Source organism: Andrena cerasifolii, chromosome 15, assembly GCF_050908995.1.
Source record: "Andrena cerasifolii isolate SP2316 chromosome 15, iyAndCera1_principal, whole genome shotgun sequence".
NCBI lineage: Eukaryota > Metazoa > Arthropoda > Insecta > Hymenoptera > Andrenidae > Andrena > Andrena cerasifolii.
The window spans coordinates 4,040,736-4,060,056 of NC_135132.1; the positions used below are offsets into that span (position 1 = coordinate 4,040,736).

A 19,321-nucleotide genomic window follows, 5' to 3' on the forward strand; every position below is an offset into this window, starting at 1 on the left:
AATTCCGTTGAATTTCTATTCACACTGTATACAGGGTGAGCCTGATATAAGGAGGCACGTTGTCGCGATTTTGAAAATTAAAAATAATGCTGTGTAGGTTATACTCGCACTCTGAATGCGGTACAATTTTCGAAAGAAAATTAACCATTTTGTATTTGTAAATATCGCTGCGAAATATTTGGCAATGTGCTACACTGCGTTCCACATTAGAGCATACTCGTGTCGCGCAGGGATACAGTGTTTATTGGCGGTAAACCATCAGGGGAAGTGGTAAGACCAATCGCGGAAGTGCTACGACCAATCACGTGCCTCAGATCCGTGGCAGCTGCGCAGAACGGTCGCAAACCGGTAGGGCCGTTGGTACGCTCTTATATGGAACACAGTGTACTGCCCTCCTTACTTAAACTGTCCTATCTAGCATTTCTTCATTTTTTTAGATGTGTTGAAATATTTGAAGATCCACGTGTCTTTTACCTTTTGAGTAAAGTTAGAAAACTCTACGTGCTACGTACAGATTTATAAACAGTCTAATGTATTTAACCTAACTTCTTTCTAAATAGTTATAATATCCTATCTAAAACAATTAATTAATTTATTACAAAAAATTATATTAGGCTGTTACGAAGTAATGACAAAATGTTTTAATTTGAACGATGGAAAATAAGGACGGTACAAAGTAAATGATAAAACTTCAATTTTCTCGGTTGTTTCAAAATGTTAGATAGGAGATTTTAACTAAAGAGGGCAGTGTAGGCATCGTGATAATTATGAATAAGTATATGAAAGTTTAAAGACCGAAATTTCGTTAGAAAATCGAGTGCATATATTAGTACAGACACCCAGTATAATTCTATCGCATTGCTCGACGGTTGTTGAATAAATAATTAGTTAATCTGGTTGGGCGAATTAACCGAAAGGAATCGATCCTGTGACCTGCTGTCTCCAGATTTAAATTTCCCGGACTTTTATTTATAAAGCGAATTCAAGATTTTTGTATAACACATCGACTTTGTCCAGCAACTCCTTTAAAACAATAAAAATTCAAGAAATTTCTGTTATCGCAAAATTATGTATAATGCTGCACTCCTTTTCTTCTCGCGATAGAATTCTTTTTGACTTCAAGGGCGAGTGGTTTAAATTCTATTAAAAATTCTAAAATTCTTACTTAAGTAAATGTATTTTTTTTTAAAAATGCTTCAAGGATTTTGTAGTTATTGAAATTGAATTGGCAGTGTGCACAGTGTGTCTGATTGAAATATTATTCTCCAAACTGTCGAAGCTAAATAGGAACAAGTTATTCGTATAAAAATTCATTTGCAAATCAAGCAACAGTATAGTAAGGTGGATCTCTTTTTCGAACACCCGGTATATGGAACCAATAATAAACCTCACTGTTCACCTAACCTGCGACAAGTTATGCAAAAAGAAAACCAGTAAGAGAGCAATACAATGATACGTCACACATGTAAAATTACGAATTTCTTTTTAGAACACCCGGTATATGGAACCAATAATAAATCTCACTGTTCACCTAACCTGCGACAAGTTATGCAAAAAGAAAACCAGTAAGAGAGCAATACAATGATACGTCACACATATAAAATTACGAATTTCTTTTTAGAACACCCGGTATATGGAACCAATAATAAACCTCACTGTTCACCTAACCTGCGACAAGTTATGCAAAAAGAAAACCATTAAGGGAGCAATACAATGATGCGTCACACATATAAATTTACGAATTTCTTTTTAGAACACCCGGTATATGGAACCAATAATAAACCTCACTGTTCACATAACCTGCGACAAGTTATGCAAAAAGAAAACCATTAAGGGAGCAATACAATGATACGTCACACATATAAAATTACGAATTTCTTTTTAGAACACCCGGTATATGGAACCAATAATAAACCTCACTGTTCACCTAACCTGCGACAAGTTATGCAAAAAGAAAACCAGTAAGAGAGCAATACAATGATACGTCACACATATAAAATTACGATTTTCTTTTTAGAACACCCGGTATATGGAACCAATAATAAACCTCACTGTTCACCTAACCTGCGACAAGTTATGCAAAAAGAAAACCAGTAAGAGAGCAATACAATGATACGTCACACATATAAAATTACGAATTTCTTTTCAGAACACCCGGTATAAGGAACCAATAATAAACCTCACTGTTCACCTAACCTGCGACAAGTTATGCAAAATGAAAACCAGTAAGAGAGCAATACAATGATACGTCACACATAAAATTACGAATTTTCTTTTTAGAACACCCGGTACATGGAACCAATAATAAACCTCACTGTTCACCTGACCTGCGACAAGTTATGCAAAAAGAAAACCAGTAAGAGAGCAATACAATGATACGTCACACATGTAAAATTACGAATTTCTTTTTAGAACACCCGGTATATAGAAGCAACATCGAGGTAATATGCGCGTAACTCGCAACAAATTGTGCAGGGGACAGCCTGCAGGATATAACCTTCTTTACAAGGATCATTTTGCGCCATCAATATTTCAAAATGGCCATAACCGATAGCTACACGCGAAAGAAGCTTGCGTTTCATAGAAATCATTTATTTACCAAGTTGCGCACACCCTATATGCGAACTGCGATGTAGCTTATCACCAGTTGCTTTGTGAAAACATCATACCTATATCATTTGCACGTTACTCGTGGATGTTTACAATTGTTCCTTGCATTGGGCGTTACATACCGGGTGGTCCAAAATATTTAACTCTCACTCTCGCGTGCAACTGTTTGCACACTTATCTTCGTAATCTACCTGCTCGTTTTCACTCACACACTAACATTTGTATTGTTCAAAAAATAAAAAGTAAAAATTCCGTGGAAATCTTCCCTTCTAAATTTACAAAACAGAAACATTTACCTGAAATTTTGACGACTCTTATTTTCTCTAACAAAACACTAAAACACTTTAAAATTTATGAAATGAATCGCCTATATTAATTTTTACTCAACAACTGTCAATTGAAACAAGTAGTTAAATATTTAATAATTTAGATCTTGGATTAAAAAAAAATCGACGAAATAAATATGCAAATTTTCTGACTTAGATGAAACTGTCTTTGCGACCACACGGTTCTCAGAACCGGAGTTTCTTCGGCAACAGTAAAGCACCGCTGTCCTTGTACCATGTCCTCGATTCCCTCCCCTTAAATCCTGCTTTCTCTTGCATCCCTTTTGGTAATTATTAAGTGCCCAATTATTACGAATTTCCCAACGCAAGTGGTGCTTTTCTCCCATTGTCTTCCCCTTCCGTTCCTCGCCCCTTCCTTCCTGCCCCGCTGTATTTTCTTGCTCTTGCTGGCATAAAGAAGCGGCGGTGGAAGGAAAAGAGAAACAGTCGGGGGTGGGAAACGAGCAAACGTGCACCACGAGGGAGGAATAGAGGGGATGGTGTCGGCGGCCATTTTGGGCCACGTGACACGGGCGTGGCGTGACGTCATCGCCGATCAATACGCCGCCGAGCCTAAATAAAAGAGAAGGAAAAAAACTGCAAGAAGGAGAATGATCAAATCCTCGGGATCGCTCGTTTTTTTTTCTTTCTGTTTTCTAATCACCCACGTGTTCGGGCTAAAATAGATTCGCACAGAAGATTGTCCAGTTGGACCTGGACCTTGCACCCCGTGGAGGAACGAATCAGGGTTTCAATCTGAATTTTTCAAGCTGTACAATTTTATTTACCCTTTGTCAAAAATAAAATTTTTACCCCAATTTATTTTTCTAAACTGCACTCTTTGCGCGCGGTAGCCTAACTCAGGGGCCCAACTTTAAGTCACGCCCTATGTCTGGGAATTGTCAAACCCCCAAATTTGAACGACAATTTGAAATTAAAAAATATTTTATAGAATTGTACTGTTTTAAAAAATATTCGATTTAAATTTTTTTTTTGTATTTTTGTATTGAAATGAAATGCAGAAAAAATCACCGGCAACCCCTGATAAGCTTCGCATGTCACAGGATTTGGATCGGGATTTTATATTGGTTCTAAATACGAGGGGTTTAATTAAGAGCTTAAATTGACAATGAGCGTAAATGGAGGTTGGATGCGTATCAAATGAAACACGAGGGACTCCAAATATTTGTGTGTAGTCTGTGTCAGTTAAATCGGAACGGTTTCTGGATTATTTAAATCGCGAATAAAACATTTCTGTTGGATAAAGGGGTACGTTCGACGAGCACTTCGTGTCTCGTCTAATTCGTACGCTTCTGTTGGGTTTCGTGTAATTTAATGCTTTTAATTAATTGACTGCCAACAAGGAATTATTAATTACACGAAAGAGGTGTCCATGTCTGAGTACTTTAAATATCGTTTAGATGGCACGTGGAGAGGAATAATGCAATAGATTGTGACCCTTTTATTCTTGCTTGTTGCTACGCTGCTAGTAATCGGGGCACAATGCCTCTTCGTTAGATGATTTGCTCAGATATCAGGGATTTCGCCAGATAACAAAAAACAAAACAACTAGTTAATTTCATTGGGTGCATGAGACGTTCGTAATACTTAGATACAACCAATTTATTATAAAATATTTTAATACTTCCCCTGCCACCTTAATTTTTGTAATACTAATTTAAATAAATTCCTCAATGCTCTTTTAATAATTTTTGTAATTTCTTTAATAATTTGTATTCTTTCTTAAATAATTTTTTAATAATTTTCATCATTTTATTTTCTCAATAATCTTTTTCTAATTTTTATAATTTCCTCAATAATTCTTTACGAGAGTATATCAGCTGCTCAATATTTTTTTACTACTTCTTATAATTTCCTAAATAATTCTGTACTATTTTATATCATTTCGCCAATAATTTTCTTAATAATTTTTCAATAGTTTTTATAATTTCCTCAATACTTTTTAAATCATTTTTATAAATTTATCAATAATCTTTTTCTAATTTTTATAATTTCCTCAATAATTCTTTACGAGATTATATCAGCTGCTCAATATTTTTTTTACTACTTCTTATAATTTCCTAAATAATTCTGTACTATTTTATATCATTTCGTCAATAATTTTCTTAATAATTTTTCAATTGTTTCTATAATTTCCTCAATACTTTTAAATCATTTTTATAAATTTATCAATAATGTTTTTCTACTTTTTATAATTTCCTCAATAATTCTTTATGAAATTATATCATTTCCTCAATATTTTTTTACTAATTCTTATAATTTTCCTAAATTATAGATCCCCTAAATAATTCTGCACTATATAATTTATGTCATTTCGTCAATAATTTTTTAATAATTTGTATAATTTTCTTAATAATTTTTATAAGTTCCTCAATAATTTTGTAATAACTTAAAGAATTTATAATTCTAAGTTATCCGTTTAAGAGAGAGACAAAGAAGAAAATATGCCTGCTAAAGCACTTTCAAAATGTAGCATCACTAGTAGTATCATGCTTTCTGGATGCATTAGTCATAACTCCACCCTCGGGAAACTACTATTACTGCTATTATATTCACCTACTCAATTCTTCTCCCACCTTCGTTAATACATTTTTCACATTTCATCGCCCAAATATATTTCATTACAACTTGTACATATTTTCTATTTTTTTCATTCATTTTTGAAAATATAGTCGATACTTCGTTGCCTAAACTTCCATCAGAAAAATGGTTTGCTACAGAAGTAATTTATTCCCATGGTATATTCTCTCATCCACCGAAATGATTTTTTACAACAACAAAAGCTAATTCTTATTGCAAAGAATTAATTATCAAATTGATAATACGCGTGCTCACATAAAATGATGTTGAATTTCAAACGTGATATGTTAATTACGGAAACAGAAACGAGAATGTTGCCAAAATAGGAATAATAGGAAAATTGTGAAAAATAGTATTAAAAAAGGTAAGGTTACTGAATAAATAGTACGTAGCTAGTAAAAATATCTTTACCAGGAATTCTCGTCTTACACTGCATTCAAGGAACTCGTAATAAGAAGAAAGCTTGCGTTACATAATAAAAAAAGTTAGATAAAAAGAGATGTGAAGCTCGCGATATGCTGCTTTATATAATTATTTTCATTTCTACTATTCCCAGTTGCAATATTTCACTGATTAAGGGGTTATGCCTAGTCTAGTCAGGCGGTCGAAAAGAGGCGAATATTTGTGAATTTTTTTTGAAGAAGCGGAAGCGTATAATTTTACAAAACTTTTTGCGTTTCAAAGAGCAACATTTAAAGAACATTTGGTAATTTTTTCGTAGAAAAATATTTACGTTTATAATAAAATAAAATGCGACATCCACGAAGCATTTTTAAAAATTTGCTTTCGCGGTGAGCACTGCCATTCGTAACCAGATTATCTAAAATCAAAAAACAAAAAATATTTGGTTAGTATATTAATGTATCCTCAGGTTGACAAAGAGAATTTTCCGAAATATTAAGTTAAAACAATATGGCAGCTATTTAAAGTTGAAATCCTGATTTTTTCGCGTAATTTTTGCAGGAAAAAATCAGGATTTCAACTTTAAATAGCTGCCATGTTGTTTTAACTTAATATTTCGGAAAATTCTCTTTGTCAACCTGAGGATACATTAATATACTAACGAAATCTTTTTTGTTTTTTGATTTTAGATAATCTGGTTACGAATGGCAGTGCTCACCGCGAAAGCAAATTTTTAAAAATGCTTCTTGGATGTCGCATTTTATTTTATTATAAACGTAAATATTTTTCTACGAAAAAATTACCAAATGTTCTTTAAATGTTGCTCTTTTAAACGCAAAAGGTTTTGTAAAATTATACGCTTCCGCTTCTTCAAAAAAAAATCACAAATATTCGCCTCTTTTCGACCGCCTGACTAGGCATAACTCCTTAAAATATGAACACAATTTCGAATGATCAAAGACAGAAAATTGAACATTTCCTTGCCAAAAAATTCTCTTACCCTATTCTTCGATTATTCAAACAGTTGTGTACGTCTATTAATTCATTTAGTAAAAATTTACCTATACTTTATAGCGTTTACAGAGCCCAGATAGACTTTAAAGTGAATTCATGAGATCGCACAGTGTTCGATATAATGTACAAAAGTCAAGAATCTGAAGTGTTCGATTCACAAATTCTTTTATCTGAAAATGTTAATAAAGGAACGTAGGTTTTAACTCTACCCATAACTCTTGCTGTATTTACCAATTTGTTGTCAAAAATGACACTAGAAATTTATTCCAAATCACGGTGCATTTTTTCAAACACGTGCCATTGGCGGAATGTTTATGCTTTTCATTTGATTTTCATAAGTTGCGTTTAATACTGCCATGCTTTCAAAACTGCCAAGTCAGTGTTTTACAATACCAACAATTTGTACGAATTCTTTATGTTAAATGTTTAACAACTTCAAGGAGACTTTTAAAAAAAGTACCTCCGTGATTTTTTGTATATTAATTTAGGGAACATTAAACTTTATATTAACGTCAATTTCACCTGCACGAATATGCCCGAAACAGAAAAAAGTAAAAATCAAAAAGTAGGATTATACAAACAGGATAATTTTTAGGTTTTTAAAAGCCTTGTAAATGGGCCCTGTTTCGTGTAGAGCAGGTACTTAGACACGTGCTTTGGAGGTCTTCCCTATCTCTTTTGTGACTTCCTCATTCTCGAGATTATTTGTTAAACGTGTACTTTACAAAATCATCAATTTTCTGCGAATACGTTACCAACATATGTACTTATACATACTTGTAGTTGCACAATAATTGGATGATGAGGACTCCCAACATAAATCAGAAAAACGACGTAATTCTTATAATTCGTGCAATGAAAGTTGAGGGGGGAGCAGTTGTTGAATTTACAACCGGAAAATTTTATATCAACGACGCGGAAACATCTTCGAATGACATTTCGTATGTAATAGAAGCAATATTACCTACTGGGCCTTATTACCCGCACTTATCTTACACGCATTAAAAAAAGAATTTTTTAAAAACTTGTAACATCAAAGATGTATAAAAAAGTCCTTTTATAAACAAATATGAAATTTATTTAAAAAAATTTTACTGCAGAGAGAAGTTATTAATTGTTGTCCATTTCCCTATTCCCATCGAACACTGTGGATCGTCCTGAGATGCCGAAATGAATTTCTCGAAAATTTGAAGCAATGTACAGTAAATTCTGTTTGAATAAATATATAACATCAAATTTGCCCAAATTTTACATCGTATCATGAGTTAAATTCTTGATCAAGCAATGAACCAATACATTTACTACATGTTTGATAGATATTGCTACATCGTTAGAATCATGTTAATTTACTAAATATGACTAAAGCATACAGTGGCTCGCATTAATATTCGGACACTTTTTAAAATCGCATAACTTTTTTAGAATTGGTCCAAACGACATGAGTTTTTTTTGAGAAGCTGGAAGGATGAGTTTGCTAACTGACGCGTTTCGCCGTTTTGAAAAAAATGCATTTGGTCGGAATAGAAAAAAAAAATTGTAAAGGTCGTTTTTTTTAACTTTTTTTTGTGAGCCTGTAATGAAAATTCAAAAAACCCGTTTGTAGATTGAAGTAAGTAGTATACGTGCCTAAAATTTCATCAAAATCGGTTAACGTTGCTCCGAGCTACAAACGTTTAAAGATCGCAGAATAAGGTCGAAAATCGCTGATTTCGTGAATTTCCGCGATTCTAGCTTCTCAAAAAAAAAAACTCAAGTCGTTTGGACCAATTCTAAAAAAGTTATGCGATTTTAAAAAGTGTCCGAATATTAATGCGAGTCACTGTAGGTAGGGGAGAGTAGGGTAAAACGGAAGGGGTGGGTCAAACGGATCATCAATGTTTCTTTTAGATAAGAGCTGCGAATGAGTTGGTATCGCGTGACATGGGACCAAAGGGTCCTCGCAGCATTTTGTGACCGACCATAGACCCGTGCACACGTTACTTTCCCGTTAAGAAATTTGGACAAAATTCCGGCATCGACGTTTCAATATTGTGTTGCACTTTCGACCATTTTTCGGCACTTGGATTTCGAAAATTAATAACGGTAAGCACATCGTTGGATTCTATACTCCTTACGCTACATTTCGACGTATTTAAAAGTTTTTTACCACACGCTGAACTGTAAATATTAATTTTTTACTAAATGACTGCATGTAAGGGGTGGGCCCACGAGGCCTGCACCAGCGCTGAAAAGGAAGATGATACATTCGTACGTGATTTTTTTTCGTAAAATAATAAACAAACTGTATTAATCTATCCTTCTTTTACGATATTATATTCATATTTGATTATTTTCCGTAATTTTCATGTTGTCTAGTAAAATATTTTTTTTAATATGTATAACATATATTTTTGTTATATTTTATTTGTAACAGTTATACCTAAAATATATATTTATATTTTTTAACATAAATGAATACATTTTAAATCGTAGAAATGAAGATTTTGTACGTTTGCATGGGCCTCAAGTGGGTGTTCCGTTTTACCCTACCACTTGAGCGAGGCAGATTTCAATACCTAGTAGATTTTATTTTCCGTCGTTCCCAATAATTTTTCCTTAACAATGGCTTTGATTTTCTTATAGTCTAAGGTCCACTGAGGACTCCAGTTCAAGTCCCGTGTCTTTTTCTCCTTCCGATTTTATGTTACCACCCTCCAAAGTTGAGCGTTCCGTTTCACCCTACTCTCCCCTACATAGACATGGGAGCAATAAATCAAGATAGCTGAATTGAAGGAGACCTCTGATTTAATTTTACTCGTGGATAATATGTCAACAGAGGTTGGCAAACCCTAATCCTGAGAATGAATGGGAGCACAGAAGGTTCAATGGCTGTTGGATCCGAGGCAAGATCAGAATTGGACCTATTCCAAATTAGGTGGTTGAAGAAGCCAAGGGCTCTGGCAGCCTACCTCTAGGTTAAGTTTATTTGTAAATATTCTCTATATAGTAAATTGTGCCACCGCTCGAATCACCTTAGGCCCCAGCGATTTTGGGATTAAAGCTATCTTCAGTTTAAAAATATAAATTTCTCGCTAGCAATTTATAGTATCGCCACATTATATTTGTTTACCATTTGTAAGAATATGAAAGAAATACTCGACTTACTGGAGAAATACATTGCATAGACTAAAAATGAGGAATATTCCTGGGGAACAATTTATGATAATTTAAACAGAGAACGTGACTACTGTAACCTAAATTTTAAAAGTTATAGCATAAGAATTAATATCTTTCTTTAAATGATTTGTTTATGAATAATCGTTATGAATGACTGAAAAAAATTTTTGGTTACTTTGGTACTTGTCATCGATAATGGTTATTTATATGTAACCAAACAGATAAATCTTAATATTTTTTAGTAACTTCATTTTTTGAAAAAATTCTGCAAAATTTAATGACGGCTGACTTCTATTTGAATAAAAATTAACTGTCTCCTTGGAAAACCTTAAAAATAATTGTTTAATAATTCGTCTGGTCTCTGAATTTAAGCGTAATTTTTAAAAAAAAATCTGTGTAAAAAATGTGCTGAACACTTATAATATTTAGCAGGAGAAAGAATTTCGTTTCTACTATTTAGAACAGTCCAATGACAGAAATAATTGGAATTCGATAGTCTCCCATAATTCAGCTACTTAACAGTTTTTTGGAAAAATTTTCCAGGCAAAATTAATGTTTTCTTCGCAGACACAGTTTCATGGAACATGAGAAGTACATGTTAGGGTCTTGGCGTGCGAGATGACAAGATCGATTTCTTTGGAACTTTAATGAGGCATTCTTGATGGCTGAGCTAGCTTCAGGGAAGGAATACTTTGGGTACATTTCGTATACCTTGCGTCTTGAACAGGGAAACATCAATTGCTCACCGCAACACTACGTTTGTCTCTACTTATCATTCTACAATCAAAAAATTGTAGAAGATATCTTGAACAAATATTTCATCAAATTCTAAAGTGGCAGAGCTTCTGTATCACGGATTTTAGGAAACAAAAGCATATAATATAATATGGTAAAAAATATGCTTGTTTCATTTGAAACATTTTTTGGCATGGTTGAACGGATAAAATTATTTTTAAGAAAAATTTATTTAATGCAATTTCATTTAAAGCAGGGCTGTACAAGGAGCCGCTTTTAGCGCCTAGCTGCGAGCAACCAGCCGAGCGTCGAGCAGCCGAAATACATATACTTACGCTACACGTCTGCAAGCACACACCTACACTACTGCAGTTCTCATCACTGACAAGGGAACACCGCGAACCCGGACTCACCGATTGGAACGCAACTTTATGGATTTTTAGAGTGACTCAAAGCAAGAACAACGGCCCCCTATCGCCCTTTAAGGAGGTGAAAACTAACCTCAAAGTCGAATTGGCACTTCCACTTTTTCGCCCATAACTCTCAAAGTACAGCAGACAGAAAAAAATGTTTCAAACAAAAGTTTAATGGTGCAATAAGCGCTACAAACTTCCATTAACAAAATTTTGAAAAGAGTTTTTTTCGTCAGTTATATATTTTTTTTTAACTCTTTTCAAAATTTTGTTAACGGAAGATTGTAGCGCTCATTGCACCATTAAACTTTTGTTTGGAACATTTTTTTCTGTCTGCTGTACTTTGAGAGTTATACGCGAAAAAGTGGAAGTGCTAATTCGACTTTGAGGTTAGTTTTCACCCGCTTAAAGGGCGATAGGGCCCAAATGAAAGACACCGTTGTTCTTGTATTGAATCACTCTAAAAACCCACAAAGTTGCGTTCCAATCGGTGAGTCCGGGTTCGCGGTGTTCCCTTGTGAGTCTATCCTTAGCAACGGGACAGTTCGACGCTCGGCTGGTTGCTCGCAGCTAGGCGCTAAACACGGCTCCTTGTGCAGCACTGATTTAAAGCAAATTCAATAAAATTCGTTAGGTGATTATAAAAATTTCTTTAAAGAACGAAAGCCAGTTTTCTTTTCTCTTCACGAAGCCCCTTCTTTGGGGGTGCTAAGGCCCCTCCCCCCCCTCCTCTGTGTGCGCCACTGGTCCCAGAATGTTCGTCCACCTGGGCCTTTTTCCTTCAATCCCCCACTGTTTATCTACCTTTGTCTGTCTTCCTAAAACTACTTAGCATGGTTTCTGCCAAGTAACAGAGTACAGAGAAATGTATATCCAAAATGCCAGCAATGAGCCACAGAAGTTTTTCGCGCGGAAAGGTTTTCAATGATCGCCACTCACTATTTCGCGGAGTCGTTGAGCTGGTACTCGTTGCTCCTGCCGAAGCATTCCTGAACCCCGTTGTCGGTCCAGAGCCTCTTCATCGCAGCCAGAAGCTCCTCGCTGAACGGCTCCGTGTCTTCCATTCTCTGGATCACATCGAACACCATTTTCGCGTCCGTCTGGAAAAGAATTTTCGAGCCTGGTTAGATTGCGCGTGCGCGGAATATATTGGCAGCCGAGCCTATTTTTCAAGCTATTCCAAGAATGTAGTTTTCAGCGGAGCTGCAGAACATTCTTCTCGACGAATGGAACTTAACTTAATAAACAGAGTGTAGGTAGGTATATTCAGCAATGCTGTGGTTTGTGGCAGGAGCTACCAGAAGCAGGTGGTAACGGAAGGGACTTTGTAGTGATCCTCTAGGGAGTGATCGGTATAACCGCAGCCATTTTAGAGCAAAACCGGAAATAACATAACCTAAACTTTTATCTATCTCTTTCTATCAGTATTTCTCTCTTTCTTTCTTTTTTACAGTTTCTTTCTCTGTCTACTTTTGCTCCAAATCGCGGCAACCAATACAGGTTGTTCCGATCACTGCCTAAAGGATCACTAGGGCTTTGGAGACTTGAGAGTGACTCGCGACATCAGTACCCCGATACTAGATCACATGCCAAACCTCGAAACTAGTCACCGTTACCCCCAGGGGATTCACGCTGTCAGATGAAGGGAGTTGGCTGCTTCATCCACTTTTCTATACCTTTTTCATTTGAGAATGCGCATTGGAGGATTTTACACACCTATATAGGTGGAAATGTGACTTATACTGATATCTTAATATACGAAGCAGAAAATGTTTGTCTTTTTGTCTGTCGCCTAAAAACTCTCGAACGGTAAACTCTGGGGTCACGAAATGTGTCCCAGCTCATTATGCCTAGCTAATCCAGGTGAATGTGACTATTTTCACAAAAAAATAAAAAATTTTTTTTTTTTTGGTGAAATTAGAATGTAAATTTCGGGGAGAACCGAGTAGCGAAGCTAGTAATTTATACAGGTATATCGAGCATTCGTGAGGTTTTTAGGAGTTAAGAGAAGGGCCCATAGTATTTATTCAAGACTAGATAGAGCAGTGATTCTCAACCTGTGGGTTGCGAAGTGTTTTCTAGGGAGTCGCCACGGTTATTTTTAGTTCACGATTTTTAGCACTTATTTATTTTAATATGCTTACATTGCCATGTTCTATTGTTAATGATGTAACACTGATTTTTCATCAATCAAAGGAAGGAAATATTTACATTACCTTATATGGGGGCAGGGCCGTTCCTGGCGGGGGTGCACAAGGTGCCCCCGCACCTGGGCGGCCGCAGGCCGTTTATTATATGTAAAGTTTTGACTAATAAGAATAATAACCGAAACTCTTTTGCACGATAACTGTTTAAAATTACGTATATATAGATATAAAAGTAAACACTGCATGTCAAATTCTTAATTAAAAAATATTAAACTAATAAGGGCGGCAATATTGTTTTTGCACCTGGGCGGCCGAAACACAGACACGGCCCTGTATGCGGGAAGGGGGTCGCAGGTTATTTGAATATTATAAAAGGGGATTCCGACTCAAAAAAGGTTGGGAAACACTAAGATAAAGTCCCTGCTACTATATATTTTGTATACTAATACATAGGGGCAACTCGAAAATTCAAAAAATTTGGAAACTTTGCATAAATGTAAGTGATGCTAATAACCATTTTTTGATTTGGCAATACAACGGTTCTAAGGGTGAAAACACCCCCTCAAAGAAATTGAGAATTTTCATATTATCGCGAATATCTGCGAAACCAAAAAGGACATCGAAAAAAAGTTCAATTCAAAGATTCATGGCTTTTGATATCCCACAATATGGTGATAAAAAATTGTTAAAAAAATAGGTGGTGGAGATAAATTTTGAAAAAATATTGTTTTTCGTAGTTTTAAATTTTTATCGTTGCTTTATAGAATATTAAAAACTATAGAACTTTGAATTTAACTTCTTTTTGGTATCTTTTACAGTTTCGTAAATATTCGCGATAATCTGAAAACTCACGATTTTTTCTATAGGGATGGTTTCACCCTTAGAACCGTTTTACTGCGGAATAAAAAAAATAGTTACGTTATTAGCATCATTTGAGCTACATTTCTCTAAAGTTTCAGATTTTTTTGAATTTTCGGGTGGCCGAACTTCTTTTAAGTATACTATAGGTATACTTACACCTTTTTTTTTTTTTTAAAAAAATTAAGCGATTACTGGTTTTATGGTGATATTTATGTCACAGCTAATGCATTTGTTGTTTTTAATAGACCAAGGTAAAAAATATGTAGGTCCCTAATATAATTTTGTTCTAACTTTTAAACACAATACCGTATCAGCTAAAAATGAACGGGGAGAGAAATAAACGAACGTTAAGCGTGACGGTGAAAATGGCATTTCAGAACTGTAATTCGCTCGCAAGTTATAGAAATTTACATAGCAGACTGCATCGCGCAACCTGAATCTTCAATATCCGTCAGTCGTACAGAATGGAAAGTTGAAAATCGCGTCATAGTTGATGGTTTAGCAAGTATGTATACCGAGGCTACTGAAGCAATAAATTTAGTTCACGGGAGCGTTATAATCGCCAGAATATGTCAACGCTGGCTTAGGAAGATCGAGGGGTTATTTTTATCTCCCACATAAACATCAAAACAAAAAATTTTGGGATCAAGAAAAAAAATAATGTGGAATTTTCTTTATCCACTCAATGAAAAACGAAGAGAAAAAAATTTCTATTTAAGAAAACGACATCAAGCAAATTTTAAATTATACGTTCCAAAAAAAGTGTTGTGCATAAAAATCGTAATGTTTTTAATAGGGTCGTTGTTTTAATCGTAGCCTCGTCGTCTCGCGTTGCTAGTAAAATTTCAATGTCCCTTTTCAATTATTTAAGCAAAATGTTGAACTTAAAAAAATTCCTGTACCGAGTAAAAAATATTATAAATGTATCTTCGACGTAATAATTCAGGGGATATAATTATATACAATACTAATGGCTGTTTTCATCGATGCTGTAATTTATTTATTATTGATCCACCGGTTTCGAAAAATAAACTGAACCATGTGAGAACTGAAATGGAAGCAAATAATTAAATTACCTTGGTAATTGTAAGTAAATTACTATTTGGATATTTACTGGCCCACTTTGCAGAGAAATCGACGATACCACTGTCAGAAAAAGTATCGAGTATTTTCGGCCTGCAGATTGTCCACCGGTCCAAATATAAAACCACTGGCCATTCTGGTTTACCGAACCATGTCAGTTTTCTTAATCAAACTCCCGACAGAAGCACGCGTGAAAATCAATAATTACTATTCCAAACACAGCCCTTGTATTTTACCGAAAAATTTCCAAATTTTTATTCGCAGCATATTAACTCCAATATTATACTTTCAAAATCCTTCCTACCTTCGCAGTTCTGTGAAGTTTTCTACTGCAATTATTTTTGAAAGTACTCCCTTACACGCACCCCTCGAAATTTTTTTAGAAAAATAAGTAACAAGTTTTAGTTAGAAAATCAAATATTTACATGCTTTAATTTCAAAAGGGGGATAAGTACAATGCTAAAGAAAATTCAATTCACCCCTAGAAAAAAATCGCACAATTGGTCCGTCAATTTAACCCAAAAAATTCACCCCAATTACTTTCGACATCAGCTGGGAAGTAAATAAAATTTTATCCTCTTACAGCTGTGCCTAGTGGTGATCTTATTAGGACACCCATTTGTTGCAATTCGAAAAAAAAAACAGAATTAAAAAATATGTTGCGCGTGAAGTCGAGGAATATGGATTCTAACGAAAGAATTTGGTTTCGAAGTAGATTTGTCGCGACTGTTTATTTATCGAGGAGGATACTGCTGATAGTAAAAGAAACGTTAGGCGAGGGGTCAGATTGAGAGGCACTGGTTTGAAAAGCCGGATCAATCGGTACTCGAGTCAGCCCCTCGTGCTCGTTGTTTTCGAGGCAGGGTCTCGTTATTGGCTCTAAGGTAAACGACGTAGCCGCGACGCTGCACGATCGGTAAATATGCTGAAGAGGGTGCTTCAGAACCGCCTCGAGATGCACATCGGTCGCTCAAGTGCTCAGCCCATCGATAATTTTTTACTCACTTCAGACAGTGTCCTTTAGCTACTAGTTGCAGTCACGGAGCGTAAGGGGGACCCTTCAGGATTTTTGTATAAAATCTTCCATTAGCAATTCATGCCCCACTTGCTCATGGGCTGATAACTTTAATTAGGAATTGCACTGGCAATTATTTATGAGATGCAACAGGGGCACCTATAAAATTTTGAAAATTTTCCAATTTGTAAATTAAATGCACCCAATCTTCATTTGAAAGTTTTAATACACAGGGTGTCCAATTTATACCAGACCCAATTGTCTTGTTTAGTTGCCACGAGATAAGAAATTTGTCAAAAGTATTTTGAACGATTTCAGAAAGTTAATATACTGAATTTTTTCTACAATGTTGCCCCCCCCCCCTCCCGCAGAATTTTCAAGGTCAGGTATATTTTTTTTCATGGAGGAATACGTCCCCTTTTTCGAGGCATTACTGCTGGATGGATCACAGGCAAACACTTCCCAAGGGTAGTTTCGTTTCCACCCCTTCTCTTAACCCCTCCTGCGAACCTCACTAATCTTGGCGTACATATACTGCCCCCTAAAAGTTTGGTGCCACTTTATGGATTAATCCTTATGTGGAGTTTACACGCGGATAAGTAAATTTCGTTCAAATTGAATATATCATATATTTACAAAAACCGAGTATGAAAAAATAAAACTCAGTTCATTTAATTATTACGGTTCAATATTTCAAGAACTTATCCAATAGCTATAATAAAAAAAAGAATTAAAAATACGAAATTAAAATAATATAATTGAAAAATATATTATTATTTATTATTGACGGTTATTAGTTATTTAAAAATACGTAGGAGTTTCAGTGGGAATAATGCAGTGGTAGAGGAATGAGAATTCGTGAGTCGATTTTGGGTAAAAAATGACGTAATTTCCGTACAGGGGTTGAGAAGCATACAATTTCTTTTATTAAATTTTATTTTAAATTTTATTTAAATTTTATGGTAGTTTAATGATCACTGAAGGTGTGAGCTTCGAATCAGGAGAAAATTTGGAGAATATTTTTTTACACCTTCACAGGACCTGCCTACAAAGTTTTGGCCAACTCGCCCTGCAATCTGAACGTATCTCACACTAATGAAAACTTAAATTTCTATACTTTCTATTCTTCATGACAGTAGGTACTACTAATTTGTATTTGTATTTTTGTTTCCCTGTGCGTTTCTAACACAGGATGGAGTTTCAAGCATTTCGCTTATATTGCCCAACGAACGATAGTCACTTTGCCTTTTTTTCCCTACTCTCCTTCGGGTCCCAGCAACAGCGACACACCGAGAGACAGGTGGTCACCCATCTTCCCCCAGTACGCCGCCCCGTGATGCTTAACTTCGGTGAAGGTACTACTAATTGATGTCCAAATACGAACCACTAACAAGGGAACACCGCGAACTCGGAGGACAAAAAAAACGGTATATTTAATTCGTGCCCAACCGACCTCTAAGGCTGTGAAAACTAACCTCAAAGTCAAATGGCACTCCCACTGTTTCGCGTATAACTCCTAAAGTACAAGGGACAGAAGAAAAAAATTCAAACAAAAGTTTAATGGTACAATTAGCGCTGCAAACTTGCGTTAACAAAATTTTGGAAAGAGTTTAAAAAAAAAATTACCTGACGAAAAAAAACTTTTTTCAAAATTTTGTTAATGCAAGTTTGCAGCCCTTATTGCGCTATTAAACTTTTGTCTGAAACATTTTTTTCTATCTCTTGTCCTTGAAGAGTTATACGCGAAAAAGCAGGAGCGCCATTTGACTTTGAGGTTAGTTTTCACAACCTTAAAGGTCGATTGAGCACGAATCAAACATACAGTTGTTCTTGTCTTGAGTCACTCTATAAACCCACAAAGTTGCGTTGCAATCGGTGAGTGCCGATTCGCGGTGTTCCCTGGCAAATTCCATAGACCAATATATGCACATCACATACAGGGTTGCCACCTCTCCGGTTTTCGCCCGGAGACTTCGGGTTCTGAAGCAAATCTCCGGGCTGCGGTTTAACTGGAACAATCTCCGGGTTGTGGAAAAAATGAGATAATAAGAGATTGTAGTATTATACAATGGTACCAATTTGATATTCAATAAAAGTTATTAATTAATAGAACAGATACTTATGCTACTTTTAAATTCTGAATAGTTTAAGTTTAAAAGAACTGGACATTTGTTTTCCGGATATTCGAGAATAAATCTTTTTTTTTTGCTTTTTCCATCGCTGGGTTTATATTCGAATTTCCGGGTTGGAATGTGTTGCACCCTGGGATTTAAAAAGTGGCAACCCTGGTCACATATGGTCGCAAATAATCCGAATGTGGTCGATATGGTACTCATTTTCATCGCGAGAATCTCACCAATCCACTAGTAATACTTTCATGAACATATAATTGAAAATATAGAAATTTAATTATTTATTATTAAATGTGTAACTGAGACGACGTAGAACGAAGCGAGTTCCAAACTCGCGCTGCTTTCAGAGGAAACGTTCGTGGGCTGTCGGACAATACATACTTTCAATGCTTTCTAAAAGAATATCGACGTGAAGTCACGCGAAAGGCAGGCAACGTATAGAAATCCCTCGGCGTGGAAACACGCCGGCGCCACTCAACAGTGTTAATGAAAATTGGCAAGTGATTTCAAACTTTTCGCTACGTACAATGGATTTGGTACGATGAAGGGGGTTCAGCGAAAGCTGTGACAACAAAGTTAACTCACCTCCCGTTCATTGGTCGAAAAGTTGATGCGTAGAGTCGGCATCGCTCTGAGAATAGCGACTAGAGATTGTATCGTGTTGCTGTACACTACGGGTTTGTACTGCTTGAAGTCTTCAGGTGTAAATCCGCTTTCATGGATAATTCTGCAAAAATAAATAACAAAATGTTTGTAGGTATAATTAATTTTTCGCGCCACGGCTTTGATAACGAGTAAACTTAATTTTTAGTAATATTGCTTGCAC

General features: G+C 35.5%; 1 protein-coding gene across 3 annotated transcripts in view; it reads right to left on the reverse strand.

Annotated features, from left to right (window-relative positions):
- Galphao (G protein alpha o subunit) overlaps positions 1-19,321 on the reverse strand; it is an 80,181-nt gene that overhangs the window by 20,955 nt on the left and 39,905 nt on the right. For all 3 annotated transcript variants that reach the window (XM_076828264.1, XM_076828265.1, XM_076828266.1), the window contains exons 4-5: positions 19,081-19,222; positions 12,197-12,357 (exon numbers count right to left, since the gene is read on the reverse strand). In XM_076828264.1, the coding sequence (XP_076684379.1) occupies positions 12,197-12,357; positions 19,081-19,222 (303 nt within the window). The remainder of the gene's footprint in view (positions 1-12,196; positions 12,358-19,080; positions 19,223-19,321) is intronic.